Genomic DNA, 17,177 nt, shown 5'->3' on the forward strand with positions numbered 1-17,177 from the left:
CCAGAGTGTGAAAGAAAGTAATATGTGTTTTTACTGTAGGTTTGTGACAGGAATCAAATTCAGAATAAGCCTGAGTGGATAACAAGGACTGAGTCTGAGATCCATGCTGTCCCTTTTAAAACAAACATGCAGAGTTAACCTGTGGAACTCATTGCTAGGGGATATTTCGAAGGCCAAAACTATACCAGGATTCTAAAAAGAACTAGATAAGTTCATGGAGGATAGGCCCATCACTGGCTATTTGCCAGGATGGTCAAGGATGCAACCCCATGCTCTGAGTGTCCCTAGCCTCTGTTTGCCAGAAGGTTGGAGTGTATGGCAGGATGGATCACTTGATGATTGCCTGTTCTGTTCATTCCCTCTGAAGCACTTGGCACTGGAAGACAGGATACTGAGCTAGATGGACCATTGGTCTGACCCAGGATGGCCGTTTTTATGAAACAGAAAGCTGTAAAATATTTGAGCAGACTTGACTTGCAGCACCAAGTCCAAAGTAAGGACCCTGCTGAAAGGATAGATTTCAAAATGCTCTGGAGAGCAAGGATTCAGTTAATTAGCATTGTTTAATTAAAATCATGTCACAGGCAAAGGAGCTGGTGCTGTCATTAGAGCCAATAATATAAGTAGCACTAAGAGCAGGAGGAAAGTGAAATCTTCCATATTGCTGATGTGCAGCTAGTTAAGGGACAGCGTGGATCTCAGAATGGGTCCTTGTTACATACGCAGGCTCATTCTGAATTTGATTCCTCTCCACAACGCTACCATAATCACACTTATTGCTGTGGTCTTTGCTAATGCTTTAGATCGTGGACTGGAAACTTCTCAGCTTATTGTGGCATTTCAAGCTCCTTGGAATGCTTCCCACCCACTTAGTGCCCGAAAGCTGGGCTCAGCTATCCAGATTGCCATTGATAAAGTCAATACAGACCCATCTTACCTGGGTAACTACACCATGGATTTTGTTTATGCTGATTGCGGCTGTGATGCCAAGAAGTCCGTCAATGCTTTCATCCATCAGGTTCAGAAGGAGAACGTTTTGGCCCTGTTCGGACCTGTCTGCTCAGAAGCAGCTGAGGTAGGTATGACTTCCCACCACTTTCTCTCTCCCAGCCTTGCCACTCTCTGTACTGTGTGTATTTCTGCTTTCCTTATGAGTTGACTAATTCAGGGAGTTGTGTTTCACCTATAAATCTCTAAATGGGCTACCTTAAAGATGTGAATTTAGCGCTGGTGCTTGAGTTAACAGCTGCTTGTGGAAAGTGGCCCCTGGGAAGTTGTTTCCCCTGAATTCTTCTCAACTCTGGAACTTGCTTTCCTCATCCTTGGTCTGATACAGCATGAGATTGCTGGCTGTCAGAGCATTCTGCAAAGCTGATCTCCTTTCACAGGCTTTTGTGAAGGGATGAATTAAGAGGGAGAATGTTGTTAGTTCTGATGGGCAGGGAGCATTTTAGTTGTGCTGTCAGTCCAAAATGTATTTTAGTTCGCATGTGTGCTTAGATCTTAGGGCACAGTGTACAAATCAAGGGAAAAAAATAAAATTGACAGGTTTCAGAGTAGCAGCCGTGTTAGTCTGTATCCTCAAAAAGAAAAGGAGTACTTGTGGCACCTTAGAGACTAACAAATTTATTTGAGCATAAGCTTTTGTGATGAAGTGAGCTGTAGCTCACGAAAGCTTATGCTCAAATAAATTTGTTAGTCTCTAAGGTGCCACAAGTACTCCTTTTCTTTTTGCAAATAAAATTAAGATATTTGCTCCTTGGCGGGGGGGGGGGGGGGAACTATCAGTTCTGAAAGTTAATGAAAATCATGGAAAGGATAAAAGTGATACTTCCTAATAAATAACACTTATTCTAAGTCTAGGACATTGTGTCTATCAGATATATCCAGGCTATTATACACAGTTAACCCCCTCCCCCACCAACTTATCTCAGGATAGAAGAACGATAAGTTACTGTCTATTGTTAAAATGCCCATATTAAATTATTCCCATAGGCTATTTTAAAAGTTGCCTGCCGGGGTTGTTTGCCAGTTTCTACAGGCAGCTTGGAAAATCTCAGCTGTTCTGCTTACGAAGCTGCTTATGGCTAGTTAATAGAATTCTTTCTGTAAGTCAAATCTTCTTGTTTTACACCAGTAAGTTTCATGGGTCAAAAGCCAAACCTCAGTGACATTGAACAGGATTGATTGTTGTTGTTGTGAAAATTTTTCTTTTAAAATCTGCTGGAAACAACTGAAGACCTTTTAGTAAGAATGTTAAGAAGTTGGCTGACTTGTAAGCAGTGATAGGCAAAAGGCCCAGAGTTTTTGTTCTATTTGGATTGGAATCCAGACGGTCAAAGGTTCATCTGAATCTCTTTGGCCTGCCAATCCCATCAGAACTAGCTTTCTTTTGAGATGTTCATTTCCTCCTGAGAAAGTGCAGGTTTGTTTGCACTATAGTCAGAGCTACAGTTCGCACGTTGCGTGGCAATGAACAATGTGGGACTTTGACTACAAATAGAGCTTTGCCATATCAAAGTTCACAATAAGCAGAATCTGGTATACTGTGGGATTACCCCCCACCCCTCACAGTTTCTGTTTCTAATTATAGAAGTGGGTTTGGAATAGTCTTTCTTGTTCAACTTTCCATGCCATTGCTGCAGGATTGTTCCCTAGACCTGTCCATTTGGTGCATTGTCCCATCTGGTTTAAATATACCAACTGATGGCGTTTCTGCTCCTCTCCTTGGGACTATTCATCAATGTAACAGGGTAATTTCCCTGTGCTGGTGATTGATGATTAATTAAGGCCCTCTGCCCCTCATGCTATGCCCTGGTACAGATACCACCAGATCTACTTTATTCTGTAGTTTCTCTCTCTTTCCTGTCTTCTTTTCTCTCTTTTTTTCTTCTTCTTTAACTCACTGTCCCCAGTTCCCCATTCACACCAGTTAACTTCATGTCTCTTGGCCTGGGAGATCCCCTGTTGTCTCTGAGGCCACAGCGTGTGCTCCCAAGGCTCAGCTGCACAGGCAGCGGTCGGAGATCAGACTTTGAGACAGCAGCCAGGTGTCTCAGAAAGATGCTTCTAGGGCCAGCTGCCTTAGAGGCCACTGAGGGAGCAGCCAGTTTCCAAGGGGGCACCACCTGCTTGGGGCATGTTTGTACTGAAGTTGGATCCAGGGTCATATCAGAGCTTCCCTGACTTTGCTAGTCCCTATCCAGCCACCCATTCCCAGTCCCTGATCTCACCCCTTCCCTTCTGATCCCGATTCCCTGATCCTTTCTGACCCCTTCCTTCCTGACCCTTCCTTTTCTGCTTCCCATTCTCAAGCCTATTCCTGCTCTCTTCCTGTGACAAATTGTTTACATGGGAAAGTGATTTTCAGACCATATCAATTCCCTCATTGCAAAATATTTCAAATAATCAGGCCTGGATATCGGGAGAGAGGGGGTGCACGGGGAAATGCGAGTGGGGTGGGTTTTGCTCCTGTGCAGTGGGAGGGGCGCTAGAGTGCAAGGGAGGGTTGCGGGGAGCAGCACCATGGGGAAGGAGCTGCGGGATGTAAAGGAGAGGTGGCTCTCCCAGGGAGAGCTGTAAAGACAATTGGAGGGCAGAGGTTTGTGCAGGGCAAAGGGCCCATACAGTTAGGGGTAGTGAGTGAGCAGGTGGCCCCTACCAAGAGCCACAGGAAAGAGGCAGGTGGAGAGGGAGATGAGGAGCTGCAGAGGAGCTGGCTAGGTGGATGGTGAGCAGAGATCTACACTTAATGTACAAGAACTTGCTTGCTTGTCTCTCACTTCCCCATCTCTCTGTTTGTCTCATCCATCCCCTGCATCCTGCCTTAATGTACTCTGGGAGCTCTTTGGGGCAGAGACGGGTCCAACAAGTGGATCTGATCCTGGACAGGCGCCCTTAGGCACCCCTGTAATAACGAATAATAATACAACCGGGAGGGAGTCGAAGCTGGAGAATTGGGGCGTGGGAGGAGCATGGTGCCCACAGGGAAAGAGCTTCCTTCTCAGCAGTTCTGTGACATCAAAGGCTTGAGATGTCGAGGAGCAGGTAACCCTTGGCTTCTCCACTGTAGCACATTGACCCCAAGAGTGGGCAAGGAGATACGGTGATAAAAGGAAGTCAGAGCTTAATTAGCCCCCTTTTGGATCTGTGCTGTTCATACTCTCTCTCCAGGCAGGCCTTAGTGGGGTTGATGTCCTAGATGGAAATAATACTGGAGCCTCGGCGCCAATGCCCTCAGAGAAGTCCTCAAGAGCTCCCCATAACACACCATAGCCCTGCTCTAAGCATGTATTAACCATGGCTAACACTGTTGAGCCTGGCTTGTCCTGGCCTACGCTTATAGGCAAGCTCTGCTCATCACTGCTTCAGCTCTACCTGTCACTGACACCCACTGTCAGCAGTGAGTCTATTACTAACGTAGACAGGCTCCTCTCTTCCACCCCCCCATTCCTCTATCTCCCTGCCTTCCTCATTGTCTGTGACACACTCCTCAGGTAGTCAATGGATGCTGAACACGGTTATTCATGAATGCGCCTTTGAATTCTTAAATGGATTTGCTGTGGCTGTGCTCCCAGCAGTTTCACATTTGCTTGCCATGTGTGAGCTAGGGAATGAGTTTCTTGGCAGGAATGTTGGAACACAAATTCGGTGTTTGTGTAACCCACACACCTCCTGGGTGAGGTGCTCTGTCCCATTTAGCGGCACTGAGACCACTTAGAGAGAGATTAATGAGTCTGCTACAGACTTAGCTAAGGGCCATGTGGCTTTTAGCTCATGCAGTAGAGGCTCATGCATTTAGCTACAGAGATCTTAGGTTCGATCCCGCCTGCCGACGACCGGGATCTGTTAGTGTTACATTTGCAATTGCAAGGATCCACACTGGAAACCTGACTCGAGGGACTCATACCCATCTACTCAGTGACCAGAACCATACAATATGACCTGCATGTCCAATCCAAATAGCTTGATGGTCAAAGCAGCCCTGCCAGGATGAAGCTTGCAGGCTGAAATACGGTGGTGAAAAAGTATCCAGCAGATAATTTCAAGTGACAGAAAAATTCATGAAAGTTGTGATCTGCTCGTGATCAGTGTGGATTCTAATAACAGAATATTCATGCCAGCCAGTTGAACTCTAGTGTTCACACTCTAGTCACATTCATGCTCCTGGGTGCAGAAGCACATTGGACCTTCTCACTATTCCTACCACTCCTTTATAGCAGCATGCTCCAGGGATGGCATCATGGCAGGCCTGGGGGATTCAGCTCAAGGCAGCATCTCTTGCAATTGCCGGGATTAGATAATGGAGGTTCCGGCCCCAGGCTCGCAGGGATGGAATGCGAATGGGCAAAGGACTTGTCCATGGCACCCAGTCATATTCTTTCCTACACTGCTGTTTGTAATTACCTTGACTTTATTACTTATATTAATTACTGAGATCAGGACCACATTGTGCTAACTGCTGTACAAATGCAGTGTGAGATAGTCCCTATCCCAACAAGTTTAAACAGCCCAGGAATGGAAGGGGAAATAGAGTCCCAGAAATGTGAAATGATTTTTCCATTGTCCCACAACAGAGCTGGGAATAGAACCCAGCTCTCCTAAATCCTATGCCTTAACTACTGCACCATGTGTCTTTTACCACCTTTCGTCCAGCTGTGATCCCAAAACAGTGCTGATACCCAAACCAATTTAAATGATTTTTCAGAGTATGTTATACCAATAAAATAAAAACCAGCAGGATCTTATTAAAGAGGAAAAGGCAAAATGCCACATTTTTGTGAATACAGAAAGAATCATAGTAAGCAGTTAGTTATAGCTATAACATTCCATTCAATTTCATATTTATTCACACATTCATTCACACACACACATATACACACACACACAGATTCTGCAAGGTTGTTATCATAGTTACCAGCCTTAGAGTTGCTCATGCCAAGCCATTGGCCAGGTGGCCTGGACATGAGGAGGGAGCAGGACCTTGTCTGATGCTCCTGGAAGTTGGTTTGCAGAATCAGACTCCAAGGTTCTCACTTTCTAGAGTCCATTTTTATAGGAATTTCTTCCTATGCCAGTCTATGGGAATTGCTTCATCATGCTGTTGCTGAATCAATCAGCAGATGGCACATTCCTGACGGCTCCGTGCTGCTAGATGTTATCTTGTTCTTTGGTTCTCCCATTCTTGAGGCTGTTGGGTGGATTCCAGTCTGCCCTCCGGGGGTCCTCTAGTTATTTCCACTTGACGCCTTCTTCAGCTGATGGACACTGGATTCTTAGGCTGGCACCTCCCTGATCATTCAGTTATTATCCACACCAAGCATCCATCCACATACATCCTCTATCTCTATTTTAATCACAACTGTTAATACAACAAAAGGGCAGGGAGTCTCTGGGTGCTGTTTCTGTTGTTACAGAGTATTGCTTTGAGTCTCTCTCTGTGTGAGTAGTTGTTGTTACAAAGAATTGCTTTGAGAACAGACTCTGTCTTAGAATGTACTAACACAATTAGCAGCTTGCAAGTTTTACACATAGAGGGAGAGAAACAGTACCAAAACCCAAGAGACCTCTTAATTAGTAATACCCTGGAATTTAAACTATGGGGAATCAAACTCATTTGTGATTTTAATACAGAACTTCTTTAATATGATCCAACAAGTACGCTCCTTCAAGATTCTTTAGCAAACATTTTACTAACATCCAGATATATAACATCTCTACTGTGCTTCTTTTAGCTACTAGTTTTGCAATTCTGTGTTTAAAAAAATAGAGAAAAACCAATCAAGCTTGTCTGGCAAGATTAGTTTCTTATGAATGTAGACTATTTATAGTTTCTGGCACCTTTTGCTTTTAGATATTTAGTGATTATTTTTCTCTCTTCATAGTTTGTTTCAATATTTTACTATGTTTAGAAATTAGATCTAAATTAGATCTAGGATCACCCTTCTTACTTTGGCTGAATGCTGGTATGTTGTTTTGCTTTCCCCCAATCTTCTGGTGTCTCCATAGAGCTTCAAAATTAAATCCAAATGTAAATTCATTCACTGTTTCCCTTTACACTCTAAAAGCTGATTCACCCAGGCCAGCTGATTCATATACATTCTCCCTTTTCAGGAGTTCCTTTACCTGATGTTCACCTCTGCAGCCCTCAGCACGTAGATTTCCGTTTGTAAAACACAGCTGCCTTGAGACACAGCTCACCACAAAAATGCTTATCTTCAGTCATTGACCACTTTCAGTAGAGTATCCATAGTTGTTTGTTCGTGTAATCTCCCTGAAACTCTGTTGTTAGCGTCACTCTTCCACTTCACTACTCAGTGTGCTTACTCGCACACCTGTTATACCTGTGACACTAAGAATAGTTTGCTCTTATATACTGCCTTCCCCTTTGCTGTTAACCCAGCCTACACACAGAGCTTTCAAACAAAGAAATACAGCTGTAATGGGGAACAGTCCGTCAATCAGTTCTGTACCTTCACGCACTTGCTACTCTGAGTAGTGTGTGTGTAGTTATGTTTGCAACCTAATTTCCACTATACGTTTTCATGCCTCCTTGTAAACACCACAAAAAAAGGTTTTATTGGCATTGAAAGTGGTGGATTAGATTTTGGGTCCAAGGTGGAATTTTCCTATGAAACTTGAAATGATGTAAGCAAGGGATTTTTTTTGAATGACAGCACCCTAAAATTAGAGAGACACACCCATCCAGGTCTAAAATGTTGTTTAAAGCCCATGCAAACAGTTAATAACCTTTTAATTGGCAATCTCACTGGGGATTTTCAGCCACAGTGATCTTTGTATCGTGCATAAGATGATGGGTTTCCATTTAAAATCTCTCTCTGCCCCCACACCCCCCCCCTCAGCTCTATCCCTTTTCCTTGCAGAGAGAGACTTCAAAGGCCATGTCTTGATTAGAAAAATAGTTCAAGTTTTCAAACGTGTTAATTAACGTCATTTTAAACAGGACTTTGCTCCCAAGGTAGGCAGGGCAAGTTGTGTTAACTGTTGTGTGTGTGTTGGATGTGGCAAGCCCTAGAGGGGAGCCTTTGTATTAGCTAACGCGTTTTTTTAAATAGGCTGTTTTCCTTGTCTAGACGTGGCCAAAATGTAACCTGATTTCTAGGGAAGATTGTCAGTGGGATAAGAAAATGTTAGCCATGAAAAGAGGATGTACAGCCATCTCTCCCCTTTGCATCATATCACAGAGGGCATGATGTCAGTGCAATCGGCCTCATCATAGACTCCTATAAAGCATGCTTAAAGGTGATTTTGCAATTGCTTATAACAATTGTATTTGCTTAATCACTTATGATTGTTTTATTTTTAATTTCTCCATGACTAACCATTCCCAAACCTAAAACAAATTCCTCATAGAAGACAAGCGGCTTTTTAAGCTTGGAGCATTTTTGTTCAGCCATTTCTGAGTTACTGGAACATACATCTCCTTGCTTAGATGAAGTATGAAAAGCTGGTCCATCTGGGGCCACTAAATGGTTTAGTAGTTACCTATGGAACCATCTGCTCCAATTTTATTACTTTTGTCTTTCCTTCTCCCCGATTTTCCTCCTGTTCATCACACTCACTTATTGCATCTTGTATCCAATTACACGGTGAACTCTTCAGGGTAGGAACTGTCTCTTACTGTGTGTATGTACCGTGCCTAGCACATAGAATCATAGAATATCAGGGTTGGAAGGGACCTCAGGAGATCATCTAGTCCAACCCACTGCTCAAAGCAGGACCAATCCCCAATTTTTGCCCCAGTTCCCTAAATGGCCACCTCAAGGATTGAACTCACAACCCTGGGTTTAGCAGGCCAATGCTCAAACCACTGACTATCCCTCCCCCCGAAGGGAGATCAGTGAGGTCCTGATCTTCGCTGGGGTCACTAGGGTACTGTACAATACAAATAATAAATAAAAGTTTCAGTAGGTAAAAGTGGGTTTCAGAACCAATTAGGAGTGTGTGAAAGTGGGTTACAAAGAAATTCTGGCGGGAACTCTGTCATAGCGTTAACCAAAGCGACCATAGTGATATTTACATCGAGTCTTAATAGATGCAGAGTGAATATCCTTCCGGGAGCAGTGGGAGGAAAAAAAAATCTCCCTTTTATTGTGCTCAGCTCTATGTGATCCCCAGCTCTTTCAAATATGTAAATTCCTTTTGTCAATGGGGAAAATATTTAAAGATATACATGGCCATGAATGCATGGGATAAGATATGGGAAATAAGCACTGCTCAGTAAAGGTACGGCATATGACTCAAAAAGAACAGGAGTCCTTGTGGCACCTTAGAGACTAACAAAGCCACAAGGACTCCTGTTCTTTTTGCGGATACAGACTAACATGGCTGCTACTCTGAAACCTGTCATATGACTCAGTGTAAACTACTGAATAAGCTTGTGCTTTTTTGCAGAGGGCCAATGGAAAGCCGGTGCCTGTGGGACTTATATGGCATGGTGGTCTTTTTCTTTTCCTCTGTTCACTGGTGAATTTCATCCCATGTAACCAGTTCAAATATAACAGCAGTGAACCCCTGCCCTGCCGGAGCTTCTACACAATTTCAGTTGCCCAATAATTTTAATCATAGACCCACAGTAGCTGCTCAGCAATGAGGTGATGCTAAATGCTGTTTGAGAAGTGACTCTTAAAGCCTACAAGGAGGCTACCCTTGTGGATGTGTGTTTATGTTATTTGTTAGGTGTGTTTGACTTTGTGGGTAGAGAGAAGAGCAGAAAAACTTTCAGGCTGACTTTTGCTGGCAGCCAGAATCATATGAGATGCTCACTAGAGAAAGTATTATCCCTGATTATCAATGGTATGGGTTACCTTAGCAATGGAGAAACCTATCTGGACTTTTACAGGGATCCCTATATCATCAGGACTCCTTTAATAGACTTCATTAATGAAATGTCAAATTGGCACCACTAACTTTTCTCTTTCACATCATTCTTATCACAGAATAGAGCCTGCAGCATGAAATATTTCTGTGTCCTCATTTGAATTTGAAAGTGAACTTTGATTTGACCATGTTTTTGATACTTCCATGTTTTCATTCTAAAAACTTCCGAATACTTGAGGTTTAATACTATGAATTCTCAAGAAAAATGAATTTCAATCCTGACTATGCACTAATTTCAAATAGCCTGTGTTGAACAGAAACAATGCAGCATGGTTTATGTAAGTAACCAGCACAGTGTGAATTTGTGTAACTTGCATAGTCATTACTGATCTTTTGTTGTTCTGAATTTTGAAAATGATTCCTACCTTTTGTAACAGATCAAACTAAGTCTTCGTACTGAAACAACCACAGACATGAGGATGTCCAAAATCTTGATCTGAGTCCTCATTTTGTGGCATGAGTCGAGCTCTTAGCACTTAATTTGAGGAGTGAGGGAAGAATTTGGAATGTTGAAGTCAATGGAGTTAACCAGGGATTAATTTGGTCCATACAATATTGAACCCCAATTCTTAGGCTTTACACAGGATAAGCTAGTTCTTCAGCTATACAGCATCATTGTTCTATAACAATATGGGGGGTATTTCTGATTTCACACTGGTGTAAATTAGGAATAACTCAATTAAAATTAATGGAGTGACTGTAAAACTGGTGTGAGAGGAGAAGCAGATGCCAATAAACCTTATTAATCAAAACAATTCACTGCTACTTATCAGTCTAACCTTTGCATTTTAAATACTGGCATTAAATAACAATGTCTGAAAAAACCCTTTTTGTTGCCACCTAGATTACTGGTTTGCTGGCTTCTCATTGGAATATCCCCTGGTTTGGATTTGTTGGCCAGAGTCCAAAGCTGGACAATGCAGATCTATATGACACCTATGTCAAACTTGTCTCCCCTCTGCAAAGGATAGGGGAAGTTCTGCATAAAAGTCTGCAGTATTTTGGCTGGAAATATGTTGGATTATTTGGAGGTTCATCTGATGCTTCCACCTGGGAGAAAATGGATGAACTCTGGACGTCTGTCGAAAACCAACTCAAAGTCAATATCACTATCACTGCTAAAGTCAGATACAACACAAAAGATCCAACTCTCCATCGGGAAAACCTCAAGTACATATTGTCTGTTGCCAGAAGTAAGTTCCAGTTTATATACAGTTTATATATGTTTTATACTGTCTGGCTTTAAAGGGACTACATGTAGAAGTTTGCCAAATACAGATGAATGAAAAATTACTACAACACATTACTTGTATCAATCTGGAAGCTTATCTGGTATAATTTTATTAAACATAGTGGGCTATTAGGGTATGTCTACATTGCATACTAAGCCCAGGCTCTGACTCAGGGTTCAGTCCAAGCCTCCCTTCCTTCCACAAACAAACCAGTCTGACTTGGGTTATCAAGCACTCAACCCCTAGGTCCTAAGACCCTGCCGAGGGTGTGGGTGGCTCAGATCCTGAGTCCCTCTGAGACTTCGCTCCAAGTCCAGTAATTTTGCAGTGTGAATGCATGTCAAGCTGCAGACCCAGGTCAGAAAGTCTTTGTACCACAGTATAGATGCATTAGCACGGCTGTGAGACCAGACTCCAGCCATTTTAAACCCAGGTTTACAATTCAGTGTGGATGCTCAAGCACAGGCTTGGAAATATCAAAGCCAGAGGTCTAGGTCCCAAAGACCCAGGTTTAGTGTGCAGTGTAGACATACCCTTAGTTACCTGTGGACTTCAATTGGAGAGCAAAATATGGCCCGCCATATTTAAAGCAAAAATATGCTCATACCCCTCTCCCTCCTCCCCCACAGAGTATATCTTGACTCGTATTTGTGTAATAACATGTCAATGGGAATAGACTATGGGAGTGGAATGTGATTGTCAGATCAACCTGGCTGAACCAGAATTTTGCCCTTAGCTTGTCTCACATATGTAGGTCAGAGGAAATGAGATGCACAGCGTTGCCTGGGGCTTATTCATTTTTATGCTTAAGGAAAGAAACTCTAGCAGGAAGCTTGAATTGACTACTTCTTGGTGTATATGCTGCATTATTATTTTAGAATTATTATATTCAAAAGGTCAACTTTGAGTGACTTAGAGGGGGTTGATATGTTCTCACTAGCTGTGGAGTAAAGCAGGCAAGGCTCTATAAATAGGAAACATTCCCCTCTGAGTGAGAATACAGCAGAAAGAGTGTGTTAGTGTGGGTGGAACCTGGAAACCACTGACTTAAATGGGTTCATTGTGATTTGCATAGACATCATTGTGCTAGGCACCATACAGTCTATGAATAGGCGACACTCCCAAACAGGCGACACATCTCAGAGGGATATGAAGAGTGATTCAGATGTTGACTTGTTTTTAATGTAACTGGAGAACTCTTTTTATTCTTTATTTCAGCGTCCTTGTTAATTCAAATAAATTCAATCATAACTACATAACAGCAGCAAACAAAAGAACTCCCCATATGCAACACTGATCTCATTTCAGTTTGAAGTGCATAGCACTGCTGTGACTGTCAACTACTGCAAGAAAAAGGATCTAAAAGCCATGTGTAACATGCAAATGGACCAACAACAATTTGCAAGTCTGGTTAGCTAGACTTGTTAGATAAACTCGTTCGTTCGTTAAATGGCTTTAGAAACGTCTTTTTCTAAAATAGCCCTTTGGCAGCTGGTATGTCCCCGTTAAAACTGACTTCTAAAGGGTTTAGTTACAGATTTCTCTCCAGCAATCAAAGGGTTAAACGTGGCTTGTGAGCGGGGAATGACTAGAACCGGTTGAAAAATTTGAAACAAAATATTTTCCCATAAGAAAGCTGGGTTTTGTTGAAATGAAATTTTTCCATCTAAATGAACAAGAGAAACATTTTATTCTGGGCCAGCATTGATCTGTGTCCTAATCCAATCCAGTGCCTCCAGGGAGTTGTATTTCCAGGTCTCTCATGCCCCTGTAGTCCTCTATCGGCCCAGCTGCCTGCCTGGACTACATTTGCCATAACATTATAGTCCCTCCCTGTTGCCATACCCTCGTGGCACGTCAAGGACAGGGAATCACTGGGGTCATTAGAGATCTAGAACTACTACACTCATAAGGAACTGCAACAGCTCGGGCAGACACGGAGGTTAGTGTAGACCCAAACAGAAATGCAATGGGTTTGTTTCAAGTTGACAAAGTGAAATGAAATGTTTAAATTCAGGAGCATTGATTGAAATGCTTCGACATTTCCAAATCAGAATGTTCATTTGGAACTTCGACAGAAAGTTTTGAGATTTCAACTTTTTGTCCCAATTTGGAATAAAAGCAAATGGCAAAATATCAAAATTTCCTGAATTCCACCCTACTTAGCCAATCTCTTAGCTCATTGTCTGGGTCCCTCTCCTCCCCCACCCCTTTGCTTCACCAGTGACAAAGTGGGAATTTTTTGTAATATTTTTATGACTTCTGTTTGTGCCTCAGTTTCCCCTGTATGTTGCATTGTTTCCTGGTGGGTGGAAAGAGACTGTTTGCTCTTGGGGCAGGCTAAGACACAGGTGTGAATTGTGCCTAATTGTCTGGGGTTTAGGTTCCATATCAGTGGAGCTCTTGAGAATACAATGGCAGATCCAGTTGCCTGGTCATTGACATCTAGCAAGCAACGCCATAGAGGGATATGAACTTCCCCACCTCTCAGCAGGGCAGCTGAATGGCATTTTCCCAGCTCGAAAACAAAGGACTGGGTGGAGTTCAAGTGTGGGCTGAAAGAGGCAATCGGGGGCACACTTGGGGCTCTGATCAAGGAGGTTGGAGAGATGGAGCTTGAACAATGGGTTTCTCTATGGCTTGGCTGGGCTTTGGGATAACCAGAATGGACTGTGCTTTAACCTTCATTCCTCTAGGCTAACCTAGGGACTTCCTATGCTGTGTTCCAGATGACTAATAAACCCTACTCTTTTGACAATGCTGTGTGAGGGTCATGGCACGTGCTTGGAGAGGCGCATTGGTCCCCGAAAAATATACAAGTCTCCATGGGGGTATGTTTCAGTTGGACTTGCTGAACAGAGCTGGGGGTGTGAAGCAGGAGTGCTGCAGGAGGCGGTGAAGCCGTGTAGCTTACCCTGGAGGATGTGTGAGATCACTTGAGGGGCTGGCTTACTGAAAGAGTTCCTTCGAGAGACTGTCCCAAATCTGGGGCCTTAGCACTGATCCTGTGGATCCGTGACAGATAGCAACCCCATTCACCTGCTTGTCTGCATCTTCCACACGTTCCATACGTTCTTCTATGCTGTCCCCTGTGCACAGAACACTCTCCCACTCCATGGTCTTAGGGCATCCGTCTCCACAGGGCTCAGCCTGATTGTTTGGGCTGTATACATGCAGGGACTTGCCCATAGGATTACATAAAGCACTTGAATCACGCAAGGAGCTCCAGTTGCTCGTAGAAATAGAGAGAGCTCTCTCCCTGCCATTCAATGGACAACATGTCCTTCCCACCATGCTGCTGACAATGTGTGTCAGTATTCCCTGGTGGCACAGTTACACAGGTCAGCTTTCTGTATTCATGAAAACTCTGCCTATGGACACAACTTTTCCAAATCTGGTCACAGGTGAGAGGAGAAGACAACTTGTCCAAAACAAATCAATTGACCTGTCAACTAGAGCTGGTCAAAAATATTTCATCAACCAATTTTTTCAAATATTTTTGTGAACAAACTCCTGGAAATGTGCTGGAAATGGCCCACCTTGATTATCACTTCAAAAGGTTTTCTCTTCCCCCACCCCACTCTCCTGCTGGTATAGCTCATCTTAAGTGATCACTCTTCCTACAATGTGTATTTTTTCATGGTCTGTGTGTATATAAATCTCCTCACTGTATTTTCCACTTTATGCATCCAATGAAGTGAGCTGTAGCTCACGAAAGCTTATGCTCAAATAAATTGGTTAGTCTCTAAGGTGCCACAAGTACTCCTTTTAATTTTAATTTTGGTCAGCATGTTCCTAGATTTTCAACAACCACAGCAACAACAAACCCCCAACATTTTCTGTTAAAAAGCAAAACACAATTTGGTTTTCATTAAGAATATTGGGTTTTGATAAACTTTTTGTTTTCAAAAACTAAATTTTACTAAAACCAGGTTTTGAAATCACACAACTTTTTATTTTTTTTGGTTGAAAACCATCATAAAGTTTGGGGGAAAAAAGAATGTTTTAAAAATTTCCGCTAAAACAATGGGAGACCTTTGTTTTATTCCTGGAAGTATGTGATCAAGGTTCTTCTTGATCCGTATTATACAGAAACCTCATCGGTTTAAAAGCTATTTGCTTTGGCAGTGCAGAATTCTGAAGCAAAATGCTTGGTGCTCATTGGCATGTCAGTATGCAAATGCTTGGGTAGGTCAGAATGATTTCACAACAGCACATGGTTTAGCTCTGCAGCAAGCTGCAAGTTTTGCCTATTGCTTTCAGCTACAATAAGAATTTTTTTCTGCTTGTGTTTTGAAAGGCATGATTACAGAAAGCTTTCCTCATATTTAGCCTCCACACCTTTCCCTTATTAGCACGTCATCTTTAAGGAGAAATGAAGAAAGATACTAACTCAAATAAACATGTTACATCAGAAAACCTACGAAGCTGAATATAATTGCGGTGCACAATTGTAATGCTGGCGACAGACCCCAGCTGAGTCATTTCCGTTCACTCTTAGGCTCATGAGAAGCTGATCTTTGACAGGGTTCCTGCTGACTTTCTCTTTGGCACCAACAGCATCTTGAAAGTGTTTTGATTTTCCCTTTGTAACTAGACGACAATGACAAGATGCAGCCTAAGGATTTTGCTCTCCTTACTGAAGATTAGTACTTTGCTCTTACTACATAGAAAATGTGAAACTGACAATACAACAGGCTGTGACCTAAATCCTCCTACAAATGCCATTCTATGACACCAAAGTTAGCACTTCAGAAGAGAAGAATACAAGGCAGACTAGAACCTACTGCCCCTTTTTGAGCTGCATAGGAGATACGTAGCATAAGTCAGAGGAACTGTTCTGAAGAGCAAAGGATCAGAAGAGGAGCAGAATTCCTCTGATCCATTACAGAGGTGCATCTGACTGTTTAGGGCCATGCCAATACAAATCAGTGCAGAGGGGGAAGAGATAATGTGTACATCATAAAGAGCAGGAGGAATTGGGGTCGTGGTCAGACAACTCATTGACATGAGGGTCAGCAATGTGAAAGGGAAACAGGAAACCTGTGGAGGGCGCATGCCCCAACCTGCTGACTTTCACCTACTCAGGAGAAAAGGACTCTTCGTGTGATGCTCGAATTGTCAGGCCCTCGAGCTTCTCTCGAACATCCAGTCCCACCGACAACAGTGGGATGTGATTTGTGTGTATATGTAGGACTCAGGTTGTAGATGGCTATCAGCATTAGCGAATGTTTGCATGCAATGGAGCTATAAGGGTTAGTGTAATCTGACCCCAACCTGTTTGTTTCCATTGGGCGCCACAGTGATACAAATAACTCCATCTGGAAAGTATATATTCTTACATGGGGAGTATTCCTTATGTAGCATCTGCTCGCTGGACTTCTACACATATCCTTGCTAGAGTGGCTGGAAATCTGACCCCCCAGCTCCCCGCATGCAAAATATGTGCACAAGAACAATATCTTTTTGAAATTTCCCTCTTGGGAAATTCTGTTTTTGTGGGTAAGGGTTCCCCCAACATTCACTTTCTTGCTGTTTTCCACTTTTTTCCAACTGGGAAACAGTAAGAAATTATGGGAGAGTTGCTGGGTGGGGGTGGATAACTTTTCATGTTTAAAAGTAACACTATTACAGTTACCACTTAGAAGTGAAATTATTACTTTCTTTTACTGCCAGAGAGAACATTTTGTTACTGTTTTCCAACTGACACAAGTTAGTTAAAGGTCAAAAAGTCACGGCGGGGGGGGGGGGGGTTAGTGGTGGAGGCAGGAATCCAGAATTTCAGAACAAAAAAATCACTCTTTTTTTTCTTCTCAGGGATTTTTGTTTTAAAATAGTGCAAATAAAAAAAAAGACTGTGATAATTTTTTCCACAATTTTTAAATTTTTTTTTATTGAAACCCCCCTTGACAAAAATACCCAAACATACCCAAAAAACACTTTGTGTGAGGAAATGTATTGACCATCTCAAGTTGCCACTTGCCGGTGACCTACGTCTGCAGAGGTTTCCTGGCTATGTTTGGTTGCTGCCATGTGTCTGTTGAT

At 42.7% G+C, this 17,177-nt stretch overlaps 1 protein-coding gene across 1 annotated transcript in view; it reads left to right on the plus strand.

The window, feature by feature from the left end:
* Positions 1 to 703: 703 nt before the first annotated feature.
* LOC141991359 (guanylate cyclase 2G-like) overlaps positions 704 to 17,177 on the plus strand; it is a 120,492-nt gene continuing 104,018 nt past the window's right edge. Inside the window, exons 1-2 of the mRNA XM_074959654.1 lie at positions 704 to 1,075; positions 10,745 to 11,093. Coding sequence (XP_074815755.1) covers positions 704 to 1,075; positions 10,745 to 11,093 — 721 coding nt within the window. The remainder of the gene's footprint in view (positions 1,076 to 10,744; positions 11,094 to 17,177) is intronic.

The sequence above is a fragment of the Natator depressus genome, chromosome 7 (genome assembly GCF_965152275.1).
Source record: "Natator depressus isolate rNatDep1 chromosome 7, rNatDep2.hap1, whole genome shotgun sequence".
Lineage (NCBI taxonomy): Eukaryota > Metazoa > Chordata > Testudines > Cheloniidae > Natator > Natator depressus.